This window comes from Dermacentor andersoni, chromosome 10 (assembly GCF_023375885.2).
Source record: "Dermacentor andersoni chromosome 10, qqDerAnde1_hic_scaffold, whole genome shotgun sequence".
Classification (NCBI taxonomy): domain Eukaryota; kingdom Metazoa; phylum Arthropoda; class Arachnida; order Ixodida; family Ixodidae; genus Dermacentor; species Dermacentor andersoni.
In genome coordinates this window covers 5858705-5874467 of record NC_092823.1, presented here as the reverse complement: position 1 = coordinate 5874467, position 15763 = coordinate 5858705, and the positions used below count along the sequence as shown (strand labels likewise).

Sequence of the window (15763 nt, the reverse complement as noted above, 5' to 3'; positions counted from 1 at the left end):
AGCTAGAGCTTTGTTTACCAGGATGGCCGCTCTACCTTTTGTCGGGCTATCGTAGGACTCGTAGCCTGGGAGTGTGGGTGATGTGCCCGGTTCCTGTAGCGCTATAACATCTGGTTGAGTAAAGTGTGTGTTAATGTATTGTTGGAGGAGGCCGCCCTTTTTGCGGAAGCTGCGGCAGTTCCATTGCCAGATTTCTAAAGGTTCGACGGTGGGTGGGGTTGTGCTGCCCATGGTTAACTCGTGGTGTGGGGAAGTGGGTGTGTCAAGGTGTCCATTTGCGAGGCCGATGTGGGAGCGAGGGTGAGGTCAGCGAGTGTCGACCCCGGTGTGAGTTCGGGGCCAAGCGACTCCGGGCTTAGTCTGAGAGAGACTTGATCTGCCGTAGTGTGGGAACTGAGGGCGGCCCTCATCTTTCGTATAGTTCCGCCGGTTTCGGCAATTTGGGCCTCGAGGCGTGTCTCGAGGGAGTGGAGGCGGACTTCGAACTGTGTGAGGTGTTGCGTGAAGGCGGAACTGAAGTGTTGGTTGAGCGCAGAAAGCATCTCGCGTATTTCTTCACGTGTGACTGCGGAGTCCGCCGGGGTGGGAATCGAGTGCGGCATTATAGGGTTTGCTTGCCTGTTGGGGGTGGTTTGTGAGGGGTGTTCAGTGGAGTCGGGTGGTGACCTGAGGCGCGCCATTAGGGCTCGGAGTTGAGCGCTGTCCTTAGCCTGTCGCGTCCTGACGGCAGCCAGCTCCTGTTTAAGCTTTAAATTTTCCGCGAGAAGGCGTTCGCAGACGGGGAATTGAGTGTTCGGCGGAGCGATGGGTGTCGCCCCTACGACTGCCCAGCTCACCTTGGTATCGGTGCCCACTGAGGGGGTGGAATTGTGCATCTCGGCAGATTTGCTGGAGGCCTGCTGGTACTGTTGGCGGGTGGGCTGTTGCTGCTGCCCATTGGCCTTCCGGTCCTGGTTCTGCGGCTGTTGCTGCTCACCAGGTCATGCAGGGGGTAAGAGAGGGAAAGACTGCGACCGCGGGCGAGAATGGCTGCGCGAAGTCTCCCCCTCCTTGATGAGCCATCTGCGTTTGAGATTGAGCGGGTTGCGCTGGGTGTTGTACCCCCGAGGCTGGGTGGGTGCAGCGAGGCGGGAGGGGGGCCGTGGCCGCAGGGCTTTCAGTCTCTGTGAGCACTCCTTGGCGCCCGTCGGTGGCCATCCCCACACAATTTGCATTTGGGAGCACAGGGGTGACCGTCCACGGGGTCGAGAGTACCGCACTGCCGACACACTTGAGCGTTCGGCGTAGGGCACACGTCCGATAGGTGTCCCGGTTGTAAGCAGACTTGGCAGGATTGCCGCGTCGGCTTGTATGGGTGGCAGGCTACCTCCCCCTCCCCCGTAATACAGTACATAGCGGGGGATGAGGGGGCCCTCGAAGGTGATCACAGCAGATTTACTAGCACCAAGCATCCGTGCACTGTGCACTGTCACCCCTTGCGTGCGCACGCGGAGGTTGGCAGCGAGTTCCTCCGGAGTGGTGCCGGGGTCTATGCCGTGGATGACTCCACGCAGCGTGTCTTCGGGGGCCGCCACGTAAGTGTTGAACTCGTGGTCTTCCCTTCCAAAGTGAGGGTGGTGGCCCGGCGAAGAAGTTGGGCTTTGTCAACATGTTGCGTGCTGGCAATAATAATGTTCGACCCGGGGCGGGTGCGAATGATGAAGTGGTCACCCGTGCAATGTTGTTGAGAATTTCCCGCCACCATAACGGCACGGGATATCTGGTGTGTCGTGAAGTTTCGAATAGCCGGACCCTTTTTCGGCCGCATGATGATTTTCAAGTCTGTGCGTGGGAGCGGCGGCAACTTCCGGCGTAACCACAGAACACCTATACAAACTTAGAGAGGGGTAACTGTACTTTCCACAGTGCAACGGAAATAAGAGTAGCGGTGGCGTTGCGAGCTAAAGTATGCGACCGAGAGATGGCGCTGACACTATTATCATCATCATTACGTAGTGAGCAATATGGCCGCTACGGTAGCGGCTGATGGGGTTCGTTGTGCTGCTCACGCGCTGGTGTTGTGTGTTTTGCCACCGCTTTCGGAGCGGTGTTCGTGTGTACGTTACTCTAAAATGACTATCGATACCTTTATTATATTGCCATGTGACCGAGAAGCCTCAACTGGCAAAAAAAAACACGTCAGACAAGTAAGCTTACATTGTTTATTGTCAATCGTGAATGAAGCAGTACATGACCACAATTTTCGTACAGGTCAGGTGGAGCTAATGCTGTGAGTTACTGAGTTTATAGCATACAGAAACACAGATAGTAATCTATTTAACGGAACTGAAAGCTGAATTCGGGCGAAGTTTTCTCCTCGCGTTTGGCGTGCCGCTAAAGCAAGGACAACGATATTGCGCTCGCTTACACTAGTACTTCTGTTGCATACAGAGCTGTTTGACGTGTTCCGTACTATATGTATGTTGTCTGTCTTCGACAATTTCAGCTAGATTATAGAAATAAACAGAAGTGCTCAGCAAACATGTACTGTCAGTAAGGTAAGCTCGAGCTGCAATGTCGCATTGTTTTGATAACACATTGTCGATAGGCGCGAAGTCCTGAGGGAAAAAAAACGTTATGTTAAATTTTAGATCACATATTGTGTGTTCTTGATATTTCTACTGCACATTTAGTGTTCAGATGCAGCAGTAAAGGCTTTGTCAAAGTGGAGTACTCGTAGGAAGACGAGGAACGTTATGGAGATGACAGTGCTTACAAGCACCTCTGCCAATATTGTGTGTAAACAAGGACACTAAATGAACATATAAGTATGCCCAATTAATGCTCACGGATCCTTGTAAAATGCAATTTATGGTTTCATGTTGAAAAAAGCATCTCGGTTTGCGTGTTCAAACAATTCAAAAAGGTTACAAGGAGATGAACACGTCAGTTGAGTAATAGAAGTGAGCAAGGGAAGCCTAAGCCTGTAGCCAAGGTGTCAGAAATCAAAAATATTTGTGAGGGCGGTGACGAAGATAAGTTCCCACGCTGAGGCTTCCCTTGCTCATCCACTGTTGATTGGCTTAATGTTAAGCCAAACTTCCAGTATATTTCAAAAACTTTTTGTGAACACCCTGTCCTCTTGCATGTCATCTGAGGCTTCCCTTGCTCGTCCACTGTTGATTGGCTGAATGTTAAGCCAAACTTCCAGTATATTTCAAAAACTTTTTGTGAACACACTGTCCTCTTGTATGTCATCTGCTGTTCGAAGAGAAAGAAAATTTAATTTTATTGGTTCGTCATGTTTGAGAAGTGTGGAGTAGGCCAGTTGTGTGAAGTTGCCTGTGATAGCCATTTCTTACGGTGCAGGGCTAGCCTAGTTACTGATTTTTGCAAATGAAAAATGCAATATCCAGATCTAGTTCTAACCCTATCACTTACCATCTTAACAATGCTCCCTTAGATTTCATGTCTTATAAATATATTGGTGTACACATTACGAATAAATTAAATTGGACCAATATAGAGTGTCATTAACAATGCAATTCACCTGCTCGGGTACTTACAGTACAACTTTTCCAAAGCGCTGTCTACTTTAAAACTACACCTTTACAAGACGCTAATACGCTCAAAACTTGAATATGCATCTGCAATATGGGATCCCAGTCGCGTTCGTCTTATTACTTCACTTGAACTAGTGCAAAATAACTCTACTCGTATCATTCTTACTGTACTGTACCGCGAGTATGACCTTAATGAAGCTAACCAGCACTTATTCCCCTAGCTAGTCGCCATGTTTCGCTATTTCACAAAATTTTCCGTCATACCACACTTCACGACGACTTCATACCACGGCCTCAAGTACATTTCAAACTGCATCGATCATCGCAGTAACGCAGGGATTGGTTCTTGCTACACGACGTCTTTCCTTCAATCTTTCATCCCCCGTACATCTCAGGAATGGAACCACCTTCTCTCGAGTATCGCAGCCATCACGGATAACAAACTTTTTGTAAAAAATTAGCTAACATTGTATAATCAGGAGAATTATTGTATTACCAAGACTCACTGCTCTTGCTTGTTTGTTTTACTCTACTGCTTGGTAACCACTCCCCTCTTTAATGTCATACGGCCCTGAGTGTACTTTAAATAAGAAAATATAATAATGAAGTAAAGAGTGAGTGCCAGAGTTTCAGTGAACATGAAGCATAATTTCCTCAAAATTGCACTGAGCAGTTTTGAAGGCTTTAAAATTCTTTGCAGTTTCATGTAACAAATTAACGCTATGAAGGAGCATGTGATACTTGCGGGTAATGCCCGTCAATCTGATTTTCAAACAGCAAATGACAGAATTTGTGCATTACCAAGTAGAAGCTTGCTACATGACGAGAAAAGAAACAAATTCGGACTCAACTTGTTACTTCTTCGATTGTCATAAAATGCCCTTACAATCAAGCAAACATGTATGCCAAATTAGCATTCCCGCTCGGTACGATACAAAACTGCAGACTGTTGCTTTCCTGATAGGGCTCACAGCCCTCTATCTGGTAACTTTTCAAACATTTCATGGTGAGGCACGTAGTTCAAGAGGACCTGTTGGGTGTCCGTTGAGCTTCTTATGGCTTGGCGTGGGCAGCTTGCAAACCAACAATCTCTCTTTGTCCTTCTTCCTGAAAAGAGAAATCATGAAGCTATGACAAACATGCAAGCAAAGAATGGTGAAAAAAGTTTGTCCAATAAATGAACAAATCACAGTTCTAGCTGAAGTGTTCAGAAACTTACCTTGCGAGGATTCTGCCTCTGTGGTGACACATTCACTGGTGGCTTGTACGTCCACAGACAATAGAGTCCAAGGTGGTGATCAAATATAAGCAGCATCTTGGAGGCTGGAGGCAAAAGAAGAAAGCCTCAGTTACTATGGTGGAAGCGTGAGTGAGTTTGTGATTCATGCATGTAAGTACACTGCACAAAACGCTCCATGACAGAAAAGCACACACAACACTGTCTTGAGTCTGCATTTCTTTCAACGGTGTCCTTGTGGGGGCTGTGCTTAGTGAAGCCTCGATTAATTTTTTTGCCAGCTACTTGGTAATAAACACAGTAATTTTATTATGTATCAAATGGTATTAATCCAACCATATCACCGAAAGTACACTTGCACTAATTTGCTGCGAGTTTATCGCAGTGTATCATTCATGCAGACACAGCCAAAACTATTTGTTTTTTATTCTGTACTCCGTGTTAGGAATTTTAACAACGTGGCAAAATAACAAGAGCCTTGTTTGAATTGCCTTTGAGGAGCAATAGCTTTATTATGATTTTCCACTTTGAAAAAAAAAAAATTGGCTGAAGGCTTAGCTTGGTTAAGCCTGGAAGATTGCGAAAGCAATACGCTTGGCTGCGCCTTGGTTCGGCTGATGGTGTGGACATGGTTGCCCTTTGTTAAACTTATGGCTATACATCATCCGACACAGCGAAGAGCCGACACTGCGAAGAGCCGAGCTGTAGCCCCATTTATCCTCCTAGCGTGACGTCACACCAGCGAGCGCCCTCTCTCGGTAGCGCCGCAGCAGCGGCGCGCAAGGCTTCGCCTCCACCATCGATGCCGCGAGCTGGGGCCCCGTCTCTCGGTCTGTTTTACCCGCCTTGCACCCGAAGAAATTGAAAGCTGAAAATGCGAAGCAGTGTTTTTTGACTCACCGGTGCACACACCCAGAAGCTGCAAGGTTAATCCGCTTTCTTAGGTAGTTTCCAGAAAGACTGTGCTCGGTTCCAGCGACGAGTTTTCACGCTAGCTAGCACATTTTTTTCAAGCAACCCATCATTACGCGGCTAGACGCGGCAGACCACTGACGACGGAAGCCGTGTATGTACCCATTACGCCAGTGAAACGCCGCAGCTGATAAAATTCAGTCGCTCGGGTGCTCCTATCTAAATGCATGTAAAAGGAGAATTCGTTTTTATCTGCAACCACTGCACCAAATTTGACTACGTTTGTTGCATTTAAAAGAAAAACTTAAAATCTAGTGACTGTTGGTTTTGAATTTTTTATTTAGCTCGTCAAATTTTTATTAAAAATTCGCAAGAATCGCAAATTTTCAGAAAGCGAAACTATCAAGTTTACAACTTTCTAACTCAGCAACGAAAAATGATATCACAATTCTGTGAATTGCGTCTAATATTACATCTAAGGCGGACAAAATTGATATGTTACACATGAATCTCGAAAAACGTGGTATTATGAAAATAAAGCTTTTGCAGAGCCCTTGTCCACAACATAACGAATTCACGTAAGATATGAATTCACATACAGAATTTGTTCGCTTTGAATGATCTAATGGAGGCCGTTTACAGAACCGCGATATCTGTTATTGATACAGAGCTATGAATTTGTAAAGTTCGTGCTTCTATTTTTTTCATACAGCCGAATATTTGAAAATCTTTTTAACAATATTCACGAGAAAAATCGAAATTCCGCTTGCAACAGTCACTAGAATTGAACTTCCTCTCTCAAATGCAACAAATTTCATTAAAATCGGTCCAGGGGTTATCTCAGAAAAGCGTTTTTGTGTTTTACATGTATTTGAATAGGCCGCGTAGGAGTTGGGCCCGAGCTAAAGCTTCCTCTTAAACACGATCGTATGGTAGCGGCTATCGAATGTCAGATGCATAAACTGGCTGAGATATTATTGTTGGCTAATTAAGACGAACCTGCGTGATGCTGCACAAAGGAAACGACCACCCCGTTCGCAAATATAACCGCCGTACAATTTGAATCGATAAACTGCACGGACTGCAATCGATACCAGACGGATGCTGCTTATCGCACGTCAGTGAGGTCTCAAAACCTTTATTCAAGTATTAAAGCACAGGCTTTAATAACGTACGTTTAATAAAAAGAATTGTTTGTTCATTTTGCAGAAAGTTACACGTTAACTATGTTTGACGGTAATTATGTGTACATTTATAGATCAAATATGGATAGATGGATAGATGGATCGATGTTATGAGCGTCCCCTTTGGAACGGGGCGGTGGGTTGCGCCACCAAGCTCTTGCTATTATACTGCCTAATGTCCTACCCTAGGTTAAACAATAAAAAAAGAAAAAAAAAACGCTATGCACTACCACACCCAAATTTTCTGATCCCCTATTTCGAACTGTGCTTTTGTACGTCTCCGTCTTTTGTCGTTTCCCCACTTTTCTTCCACCAATCCTCCAATCGCCTCTTACTAATGCCTATTGCGGACATGTTTGCTTTACCACTGCTCCCGCTGAACCCAAGGACTTCAAGGAGGCCAGTGGTGCCTAAATCGACCGCTGGGTAGAAGTCTTCAAATTCTAATAAAACATGCTCCGTTGTTTCCCTAGCTTTACCACAGCAAGCACATGCTTCTTCTTCCTTCTTATATCTCGCTTTATAGGTGCGTGTTCTAAGGCATCCCGATCTCGCTTCGAAAAGTAATGAGCTTCCCTTTGAGTTATCATAAATGGTTTCTTTCCTGATTTCGTTTTTTCCTCTTAAGCAGTTACTCATGGCAGGTTTCTTTTCCATTGCCGCCACCCATGACATTATTTCAGCCTCTCTGACTTTCCGCTTGACCTTCTTTGTTGCTGTGTTGCCCACCCTACAGGCCGCACACTTGCTGGTAAGCTTCCTAGTTCTTTTACTCCACTGTGAATCAATGTTTTTCCTGTACAGATACCTGAACACCCTCCCAGCCCATTCATTTTCTTCCATATTCCTCAGCCGTTCTTCATACTCAATTTTACTGCAAGCTTCCCTCACTTCAAAACTAGTCCAGCCCATATCACCCTGCACAGCTTCATTTGTAGTGTTCCCGTGAGCGCCCGATGCGAGGCGACCCACTGATCTTTGGTTCCCATTGAGTCCTCATTGTACCCCTGATTTATAGCAAACAACCGCATTTCCAAAAGTAAGCCCTCGAACCATTGCACCTTTCCACATACCTCCGAGGACCTCGTACCTATTGTATCCCCATAGCGCTCTGTGCTTCATTATGGCTGCATTTCTCTTCCCCTTCACTGTTATTGTTTTTCCCTGTGTTTCCATATATCTATTGCCCTCGTTTATCTATATACCAAGGTATTTATATTCTGTTACCCGAGGTATTTCCTGGCACTGTATCTCCACTGTCTGTTTACTGTTTTCACTGAATACCATAACACCTGATTTTCTAACACTAAATTTCAAACCTAAACTGTTGCCTTCCTGTCCACAGATATTAGCCGGACGTTGCAAATCACTTTGCTTGTTAGCTAGCAACACAATTTCGTCCGCATAAAATAAACCTGGGAGCTGCTGCTCTATTACTGTAGCCGCCTGTTTGTATGGAAGATTAAACCCGATATTTCTTCCCTCTAGCGCCCTCTCCATCCTCACCAGAGAGAGAGAAAAATTTATTTACAGAAAGGCAGAGAGGTCGGCCTGAACTATAACTTGCTCTGGCCTGCTACTCTACACTGGGGAAGAGTGACGGGGAGGGAATCCATCCTCACCATGAACATACATCATAAACAGCAGCGGGAATAAAGGGCACCCCTGCCTCAGTCCCTTGTTGATATGAACTTTCTCCTCGCTCCTCAACCCTTCCCATTCAACGCAAACGGTATTTTCTAGATAAATCTCTCTCAAAAGCTGTAGACAATCTTCACCGAAGGCTTCCCCTTCCAGAATATCCCACAAAATGTTGCGGTCTACGTTGTCATATGCTCCTGTAATGTCTAAAAAGGCCACATATAACGGTCAGCTTTCAACTTTTGATATTTCAATACACTGAGTAAGAACAAATAAGTTATCTAAACGCCTACCTATTCTGAAGCCATTTTGAAGTTGAGCCGCGTTGAGCACCCCTAGCAGAAAAAATACAAATTAAAAAATTTAATTATGGGGTTTTACGTGCCAAAACCACTTTCTGATTATGAGGCACGCCGTAGTGGAGGACTCCGGGAATTTCGACCACCTGGGGTTCTTTAACGTGCACCTAAACCTAAGGACACGGGTGTTTTCGCCCCCATTGAAATGCGGCCGCCGTGGCCGGGATTCGATCCCGCGACCTCGTGCTCAGCAGCCCAACACCATAGCCACTGAGCAACCACGGCGGGTGAAAAAGAAATACAAATTAAAGTATGCGACAAAAGTATAGAAGCTCCACTTCCGCGCTTATGCTGGAACGCGCCGCGGTTAATTTTTCGCGAGAATGTGCGGGCCCTGGCCTAACTGGAGCGGCTCCTTCTCGTGTGGCGTTATTCGGCGTAGCGCATGTCGCGTCTGCCGACGTTGCTGGAGCGTCCTTCGCCGAGGCAATCCCGGCGTGGCTAGGCGGACTGCTTGCAGGTGCGGCATGATTAGCGCCCGAGCTTGGTCGTGCTTTTTCTGGCGTTGGCGACGGGAAGTCTCCAAGTCGCGTCGGTATCAGTCGCCGGCAGACGAGCTGGGCTGAAGCACTGGGTCTTCGCTCACCGAGGTGAGCTCGTCCAGGTGGTGGGCGTCCATGGCGACCGGGGGGTCGTGGACCCACTACCTTTCGTGTTAATTAAGGAAACATTAATTAAAAATAAAAAGTACGTTATTGAGACACTCGAACCCACAACTTTGGTGGGAGGCGACCCCTCAAATTTTGGTCCTAGTCGACCCCGCGACCTTTGGTGCTAATTAGGGCAGCCGTAATTAAGGTGGAGGTAATTAAGGGATTCGAACCAACGACATTTGGTGGGAAAAAACATGTGACAGGAAGTTACAACGCATTCGAATGAAAACGTCACGTAATGAATGCCGCGAGCGGGCAGGCTTTCGCCTTCATCTCTTTAGCGTATGCACGCTAAAATGACTGCCAATTTTTTCTTCGTAGTGTGCTTGCTTGGTCCAGTGCGCGATAACTCTGTCACAATTGACAGCTATTGATTGGGTAAAACGACAGAGTGTCGTACAACTGCGCCTGGTGCGCAATTCAAGTGCGCTTCGAAGATTGAGATGTTCCGTGGTGAAGTGAAAACGTGTGGCTTTGCGCCCTGCAGGCGGTGTCTGCGTGGACGAGCGACGACGCGGCCGAGCTCCTCGAGCAGTACGCGGCCCGTTCGACGGACGGCGCCGGGCTGCGACGCCAGCTGGTGGACTACCTGAGCGAGCGGCTGTTCGTGTGCCCGATGCACGCGGCCGCCGCTGCGCACGCCTCCCGCAACGGCTCCGTGCACTCGTACGTGTTCGACCAGTGGTCGAGCTCGCGTCCGCAGCTCAGCTGGGCTGGCGTCGGTCACGGCATGGACCTGGTCTACACGTTCGGTCTGCCACTCCTCCACCCGGAGCACTTTGGCGACCGGGACGCGCGGGCGTCCGAAAACTTACTCGCCATGATCGCCACTTTCGCCGAGAAAGGGTCAGTATATAAGAGTGCGCGCCGCTTGTCGAAAAATTCCAGTAGACTCTCTCGGATGCATACCCGCCTAATATTAGTCAAGATTTGATTTGATTTGGGCGAGTTGGTGCACATTTAGAATAACTTGCGCTACTTAGGCTACGAGAGAAAATGACGAATAGAGGACAAATAAGACACTACGTAACGTGTCTTTGAGAGGTTACCGCGCATTACCTAAGATAGCACTGGCCTTATCGAAGAAAGCTTGTGAGGCACCTACAGTGCTTAGTGATGGGCGCATGCTCTGCAAGAAAGGCCTCTCATATAAGAGGACAACCGGGGAAAGATTTCTCGTTCATAACAACATAGCTGGAAAAATCGACGAGTTCTACAGTAATAACGAAACAGATGCTAGAAAAGACATATAAATTAAAATATCATAATCTATGCCCCAACGTCGACTAATCATAATGAATTATACTGCCTCAAGGTTCACAGGAAGTGAGCCTTGAGAAGCTGTAAACGGATAACATGAACTGAAATGTATTTCATACTCTATCCTAATCGACAACAACTAATCAACAAGGAGAAAATAAGGGATACTCGAAATTATAACGTGAGAAAGGCTGAGCAAGCAGTAAAATATGGACGCAGCCTGAAAACAGTGAGCAGGAACCTAGGCATCGAACAAAACAAGATGCATGTACTGAAAGATAGGCAGGGTAATACCATCAGCAATCTCGAAGATATAGTAAAAGCAGTGGAAGAATTCTATACTGACCTGTACAGTACCCAAAGCAGCCACGATACCTCCATTCAAAGTAGTAATGAACAGGTTACATAGGCTCCTTCTATAACTAGCGATTAAGTTAGAAGGCCCTTGCGAGGCATGAAACGGGGAAAAGAGGCAGGAAATTGACTACCAGTCGAATTAATCAAAGATGATGGAGACATAATGCTTGAAAAACTAGCGGCTACTATCTATCGACTTCAAGGGTCCCAGAGAACTGGAAGAATGCCAACATTATACTAATCCACATAAAGGGAGACGTTAAATGATTGGCAAATTTTAGGCCCATTAGCTTACTTCCAATATATAAAATATTCACGTAGGTTAGATAAATGCGTAAGTTAGATAAGTGGTGGACCATTAGGGTTACAGAATGGCTGCCAAGAGAAGAGAAGCGCTGTTGACGGCAGAAGACTCGGGGGGGGGGGGGATGAAATTAAGAAATTCGTAGACGCTAGCTGGAATCGGTTGGCGCAAGACAGGGATAATTAGACATCACAGGGAGGGGCTCTCGTCCTGCAGTAGACATAAAATAGACTGCTGATGAGGATGATGACTCTGTGCTAACCCCGACATTGTTCAGAAGGCACAAGTGTTAGGCAGGTAAAAGGGCGCCGGTTAGTGAGGTCTAACATTTCTCTGACTTAGAAGAAAGAAAGTAGAAATCAATAAGAAACAGGGCGAGGCAGCAGTCATGAGAAGGCAGAGGAATTCGGGCTCGCATTCGCGAACGACCATGACGCTTTAGAACTGGAGAATTAGGATGGCGCAGAAGTAGTGTGCGAGACCTTGACGAAAAGTATTTGAGGGACCGTAATTGAAGTGGAAGGTAAGGCACTAATGCAACAGCGAGCCAAGCTGGCAAAGAATCTAATAAAGAACCGACAGAGGTAACCTTGCCTCCTAAAGTTGGAATTATCCAACTGGAAAGACAGGCCCGAACTGATTAAACTGAGAAAGCTGATCAAGAAGAGAAAAATAAGCATCACTTGAAATTATAACATCGTAAAAATTGAGGAACACAAAAATGGGAGAAACATAGAAACATGAAGAAAACTGAAAATGTCAGAACAAGATGTGTGCAGTCAAAGATGAGCCGGGCATTGTCGTAAGGAATTTCGACAAAAGTCCGAGAACACCGAACTACCGAAGCACTTTTTACGAGTTGTGAGTGCGAGAACATTGATGTTCAGTTGAACGACGCTGAGCACTACTTCGAGTTATCAACTCGCGGCCAAGCGAGCGCGTTCAGGCGCGTTTGGCCTTGCTCAGTTCGAATGCAGGCGAGAGCTTGCGCTGCGCACCGACAACACACGAGGGAGGCGAGCCGTATCTCCACTCACGCGACACCTGGTCGCCAGCTCTGCTGTGTCGCTCGTGCCGTGGCGTAGGCAACTTCCCTGCCGTTTCGCTGCTACCGATGACGGACGCCGGCCTTTTCGCTCAATAAGTCATTTGACGCCGTCAATAACGCCAACAGGCTGTGCATTACAGCACCCGGAACAGCCGTGTACTCAGACGAAATTGCAAGCAAGAAGCAGAAAACTAGCACGCGTTCCTGGGCAAGTTGGTGCCACATGTACTGCTAGCATAAATGCAAAATTCAACAAGTTAACAACTATCATTCGTTTGAAGTTTCCATGCTCGCATGTTTGTAACAGTGACCCGATTCAGGCTGCAAAGCGTACGTTTGCGGCTTCATCAACTTTAGGAATGGGCCACCGAGATATTGACCATATAATTTAACGTAATGAGGCATTATAGGTGTTCTTATTACTGCTTTCCTCTCTGAGTTTCAATTTATGCTGATGATAGTACGTGCTAGCTTCATAGCAACAAAGATTATGGCAAAGGCGACACAGTGCGCTAGAAAACTTCCGACTAGCTATTTTGTAACCAACGAACATGATTTAAATGATATCTCGTATACGGGCGATGGCAATCAAAAGATACTCAAGTTCAATCTGCAGCTAAGTCCTTCCGGGTGATTTTGATGGACACAGAATTTTTGACGGTTTAAAATTTATGGAGAAACTCCGAACATAATACCATTCCTAAATGTCTTTCAATATTTCCTGTGCGCCGCTGGCCTCTTACCGTCCTACCTGAAACGTACAGTAATTTGATTCTACCAGTGCTGATTTATTGAACGGGAACTTGGAAATAGCCATGGAGCTTGTGAAGCTAAAGACTGCGCAAAGTACGATGGAACGAGAAGTGATGGAGGTATTGCTAGAAGACTGGAAGATAACGGCGGGGATGAATGAGGGTAGCCGATATTCGAGTTCAGATAAAGAGTAAGAGTTTGGGAGGTCACATAACGTGTAGTGCGGATAGCCGGAGGTTTATTAGAGTTACAGAATGGGTGCCAAGGGAAAGAAAGCGCAGTCAAGGACGGCTAAGAACTACGGGGTGGGATGAAACTTTGAAATTTGCAGGACCGCAATGGGAGTCAGCTGATGTCAGACAGTAGTAACTGGAAATTGCTGAAAGAGGCCTTCGCCTAAGCAATGTCAATAAATTAGGCGAATGATAATGATAAAGAAAGTTGGAACTAGATGCAGGAAATCTATCTCAGCTAGGTGGAAAGTAACACCTTGGTGTAGTCAAAGTAAGTATAGGTTTCAGAGTGGCAATACTATTGAGTAACTTATTTGCAAAAAACGGCTAACAGCTGTTACAACTAATTCGCCATGACCACAATGTGACAATATTCCTAATCAAGATAAACAGGGAACCTGATTTTAGGCATACATGGAGTGGTGTCAAAAGTCCTCAGGTAAGTAGACGACTGCTTGATTTTTTATCAGATCGATGGATTCGCTGAGGCATGGTAAGCAGCCTTAAAATCTAGAGAAAAAGTTCGTGCTGGCATAACGTTACATGACATTCACCAATGCGAGACGGCATATTTTAGCTCACGTGCTCTTCAGCCGTCGTGTAAGTTCGCGCTTTCATAACTACAATATATGTTTGTGCACTCTGCAAACAATATCGCAGATTTTGTTGTAAATTTGCTCGCAGCGTTCCCGAATACCCAGGGGGCCCTGTCTGGCCAAAATACTCGGCTGACTCACCAGTATCACTTCGTCTGGCGCACGACAACGTCAATGAAGTATTTGGCTTCGGCTCAGAAAACTGTGATATCTTCCGTCAGTACTTTTGAAGTCGCACTTCCAAAGCCACACTACCTCCACACCGAAGACAAAGTCCGGCATTCTACTCAGCTGAGCCTGTTGGCACAAGTAAATAATCGAAGAAATCGCGCAAGGCGACAGGACGGAGACGTATGTATTGATCTCTGACTCTCATGGTTTGAACCGATGACATCTGCCGCTTAAAATAAAAAGAAACAAAGGCAAGACAGTGTATAAACCAAAATTCCTGACTTCATTGGCTCTTTCACTCTCTTGAATAAAATACTGCGAACAACAGTTCAAAGTCCGCGAAAGGTACTCAGGCTATATAAGAGCACATTTAGCTGCCTGAAACGGCCTCAGCGTCTTTGCAGGAGCTGGCGAGCCAGCTGGTTGAACCGTCTTGGGGAGCAGGACGGACAAGGTCACAAGGACGGAAAAATACCGAATTACAGGCAAAAAAAAGAAAAGACATCGCTTCCGCGCCTGGCCGTTGAAGTGCAGGCGGGTGACCTCCGATGCCATTTCTGCACACTAATGTTGGAAAAAACGAGGCATAGGATGGTACAGTGAGTTGACGATGTTTATTTCTTCCGACTGTCATATAATAAAGTGCACGTGGGGCCGACTTGCCGCCGCCCCAAAGAAACACTGATTAGAGCATAAATTTCATGTGTACCGAACAGCAGCAGGCAATCGTATTGTTCACTGCAAAGGTGGCTGTTTCATGCCAGCATTTGAGAAAAAAAAAGAAATTTACTCTTTGGAGCAGTAGTATGTGTTCCTGGGCTAGTCGGTTCATACTGAACAATTTCAGACCACAAGACCTATTGATAGCATAGGCCGTAACAGGAGAACGCAGAAAATTATGAAAGCGTAGGGGGTTTCAAAATTTCAAAGCGCCTGTCTAGCACCGCTCCGCTAGCTTTACCGAGCAAAAAAAAAAGTTTTTCTGCGTGTGAATAGCTGGTTGTTTCTCACTTGTAACGTCAGGTCCTGAGATACTTGCATTTTATCATTCCCTAAGCTTGTTCATTCCTCTTTGACGTATTTAGTAATTTATTCCAAATAACTGACTCTCGACGACGGAACTAGGGGGGGGGGAGTAAAATAAAGAAGAGCCAGGATCAAAATTGCTAATAGACATCAGGTGTCGTACGAAACTTAGGGTTGTCAGCTTATCATTAACTCAAGAGCGTAAAAAATCGTGTAGGACGTGTCGGGGCACAGCCACAATGGGAAACATGAAACGTCTTGTGCGTCCTGGAGAGGGCGTATCCGCGCCATATGTACAGAAATGAGAGGATGTATGGGCACTGGGATAAATAACCTCCCTGCTAGACTCCCCTGCGCCGCTCGATCCCGCCGTACTCGTACATGGTTGGGACTCCTGTGCTAGCTTGCCTCAATATCCTGAGCTTGCGCTGCCTATGGAGACGGACACGTTCCTCCATGCTGCCCCAGTCTCTTCACTCCATTTCTG

At 46.4% G+C, this 15763-nt stretch overlaps 1 protein-coding gene across 2 annotated transcripts in view; it reads left to right on the top strand.

Annotated features, from left to right (window-relative positions):
- Nucleotides 1–14577, top strand: part of LOC126519715 (acetylcholinesterase-like) — a 107523-nt gene extending 92946 nt beyond the window's left edge. For both annotated transcript variants that reach the window (XM_055065372.2, XM_050169071.3), the window contains exons 6-7: nt 10016–10374; nt 14168–14577. In XM_055065372.2, the coding sequence (XP_054921347.1) occupies nt 10016–10374; nt 14168–14309 (501 nt within the window). In that variant the 3' untranslated portion in view covers nt 14310–14577. The remainder of the gene's footprint in view (nt 1–10015; nt 10375–14167) is intronic.
- Nucleotides 14578–15763: the final 1186 nt, after the last annotated feature.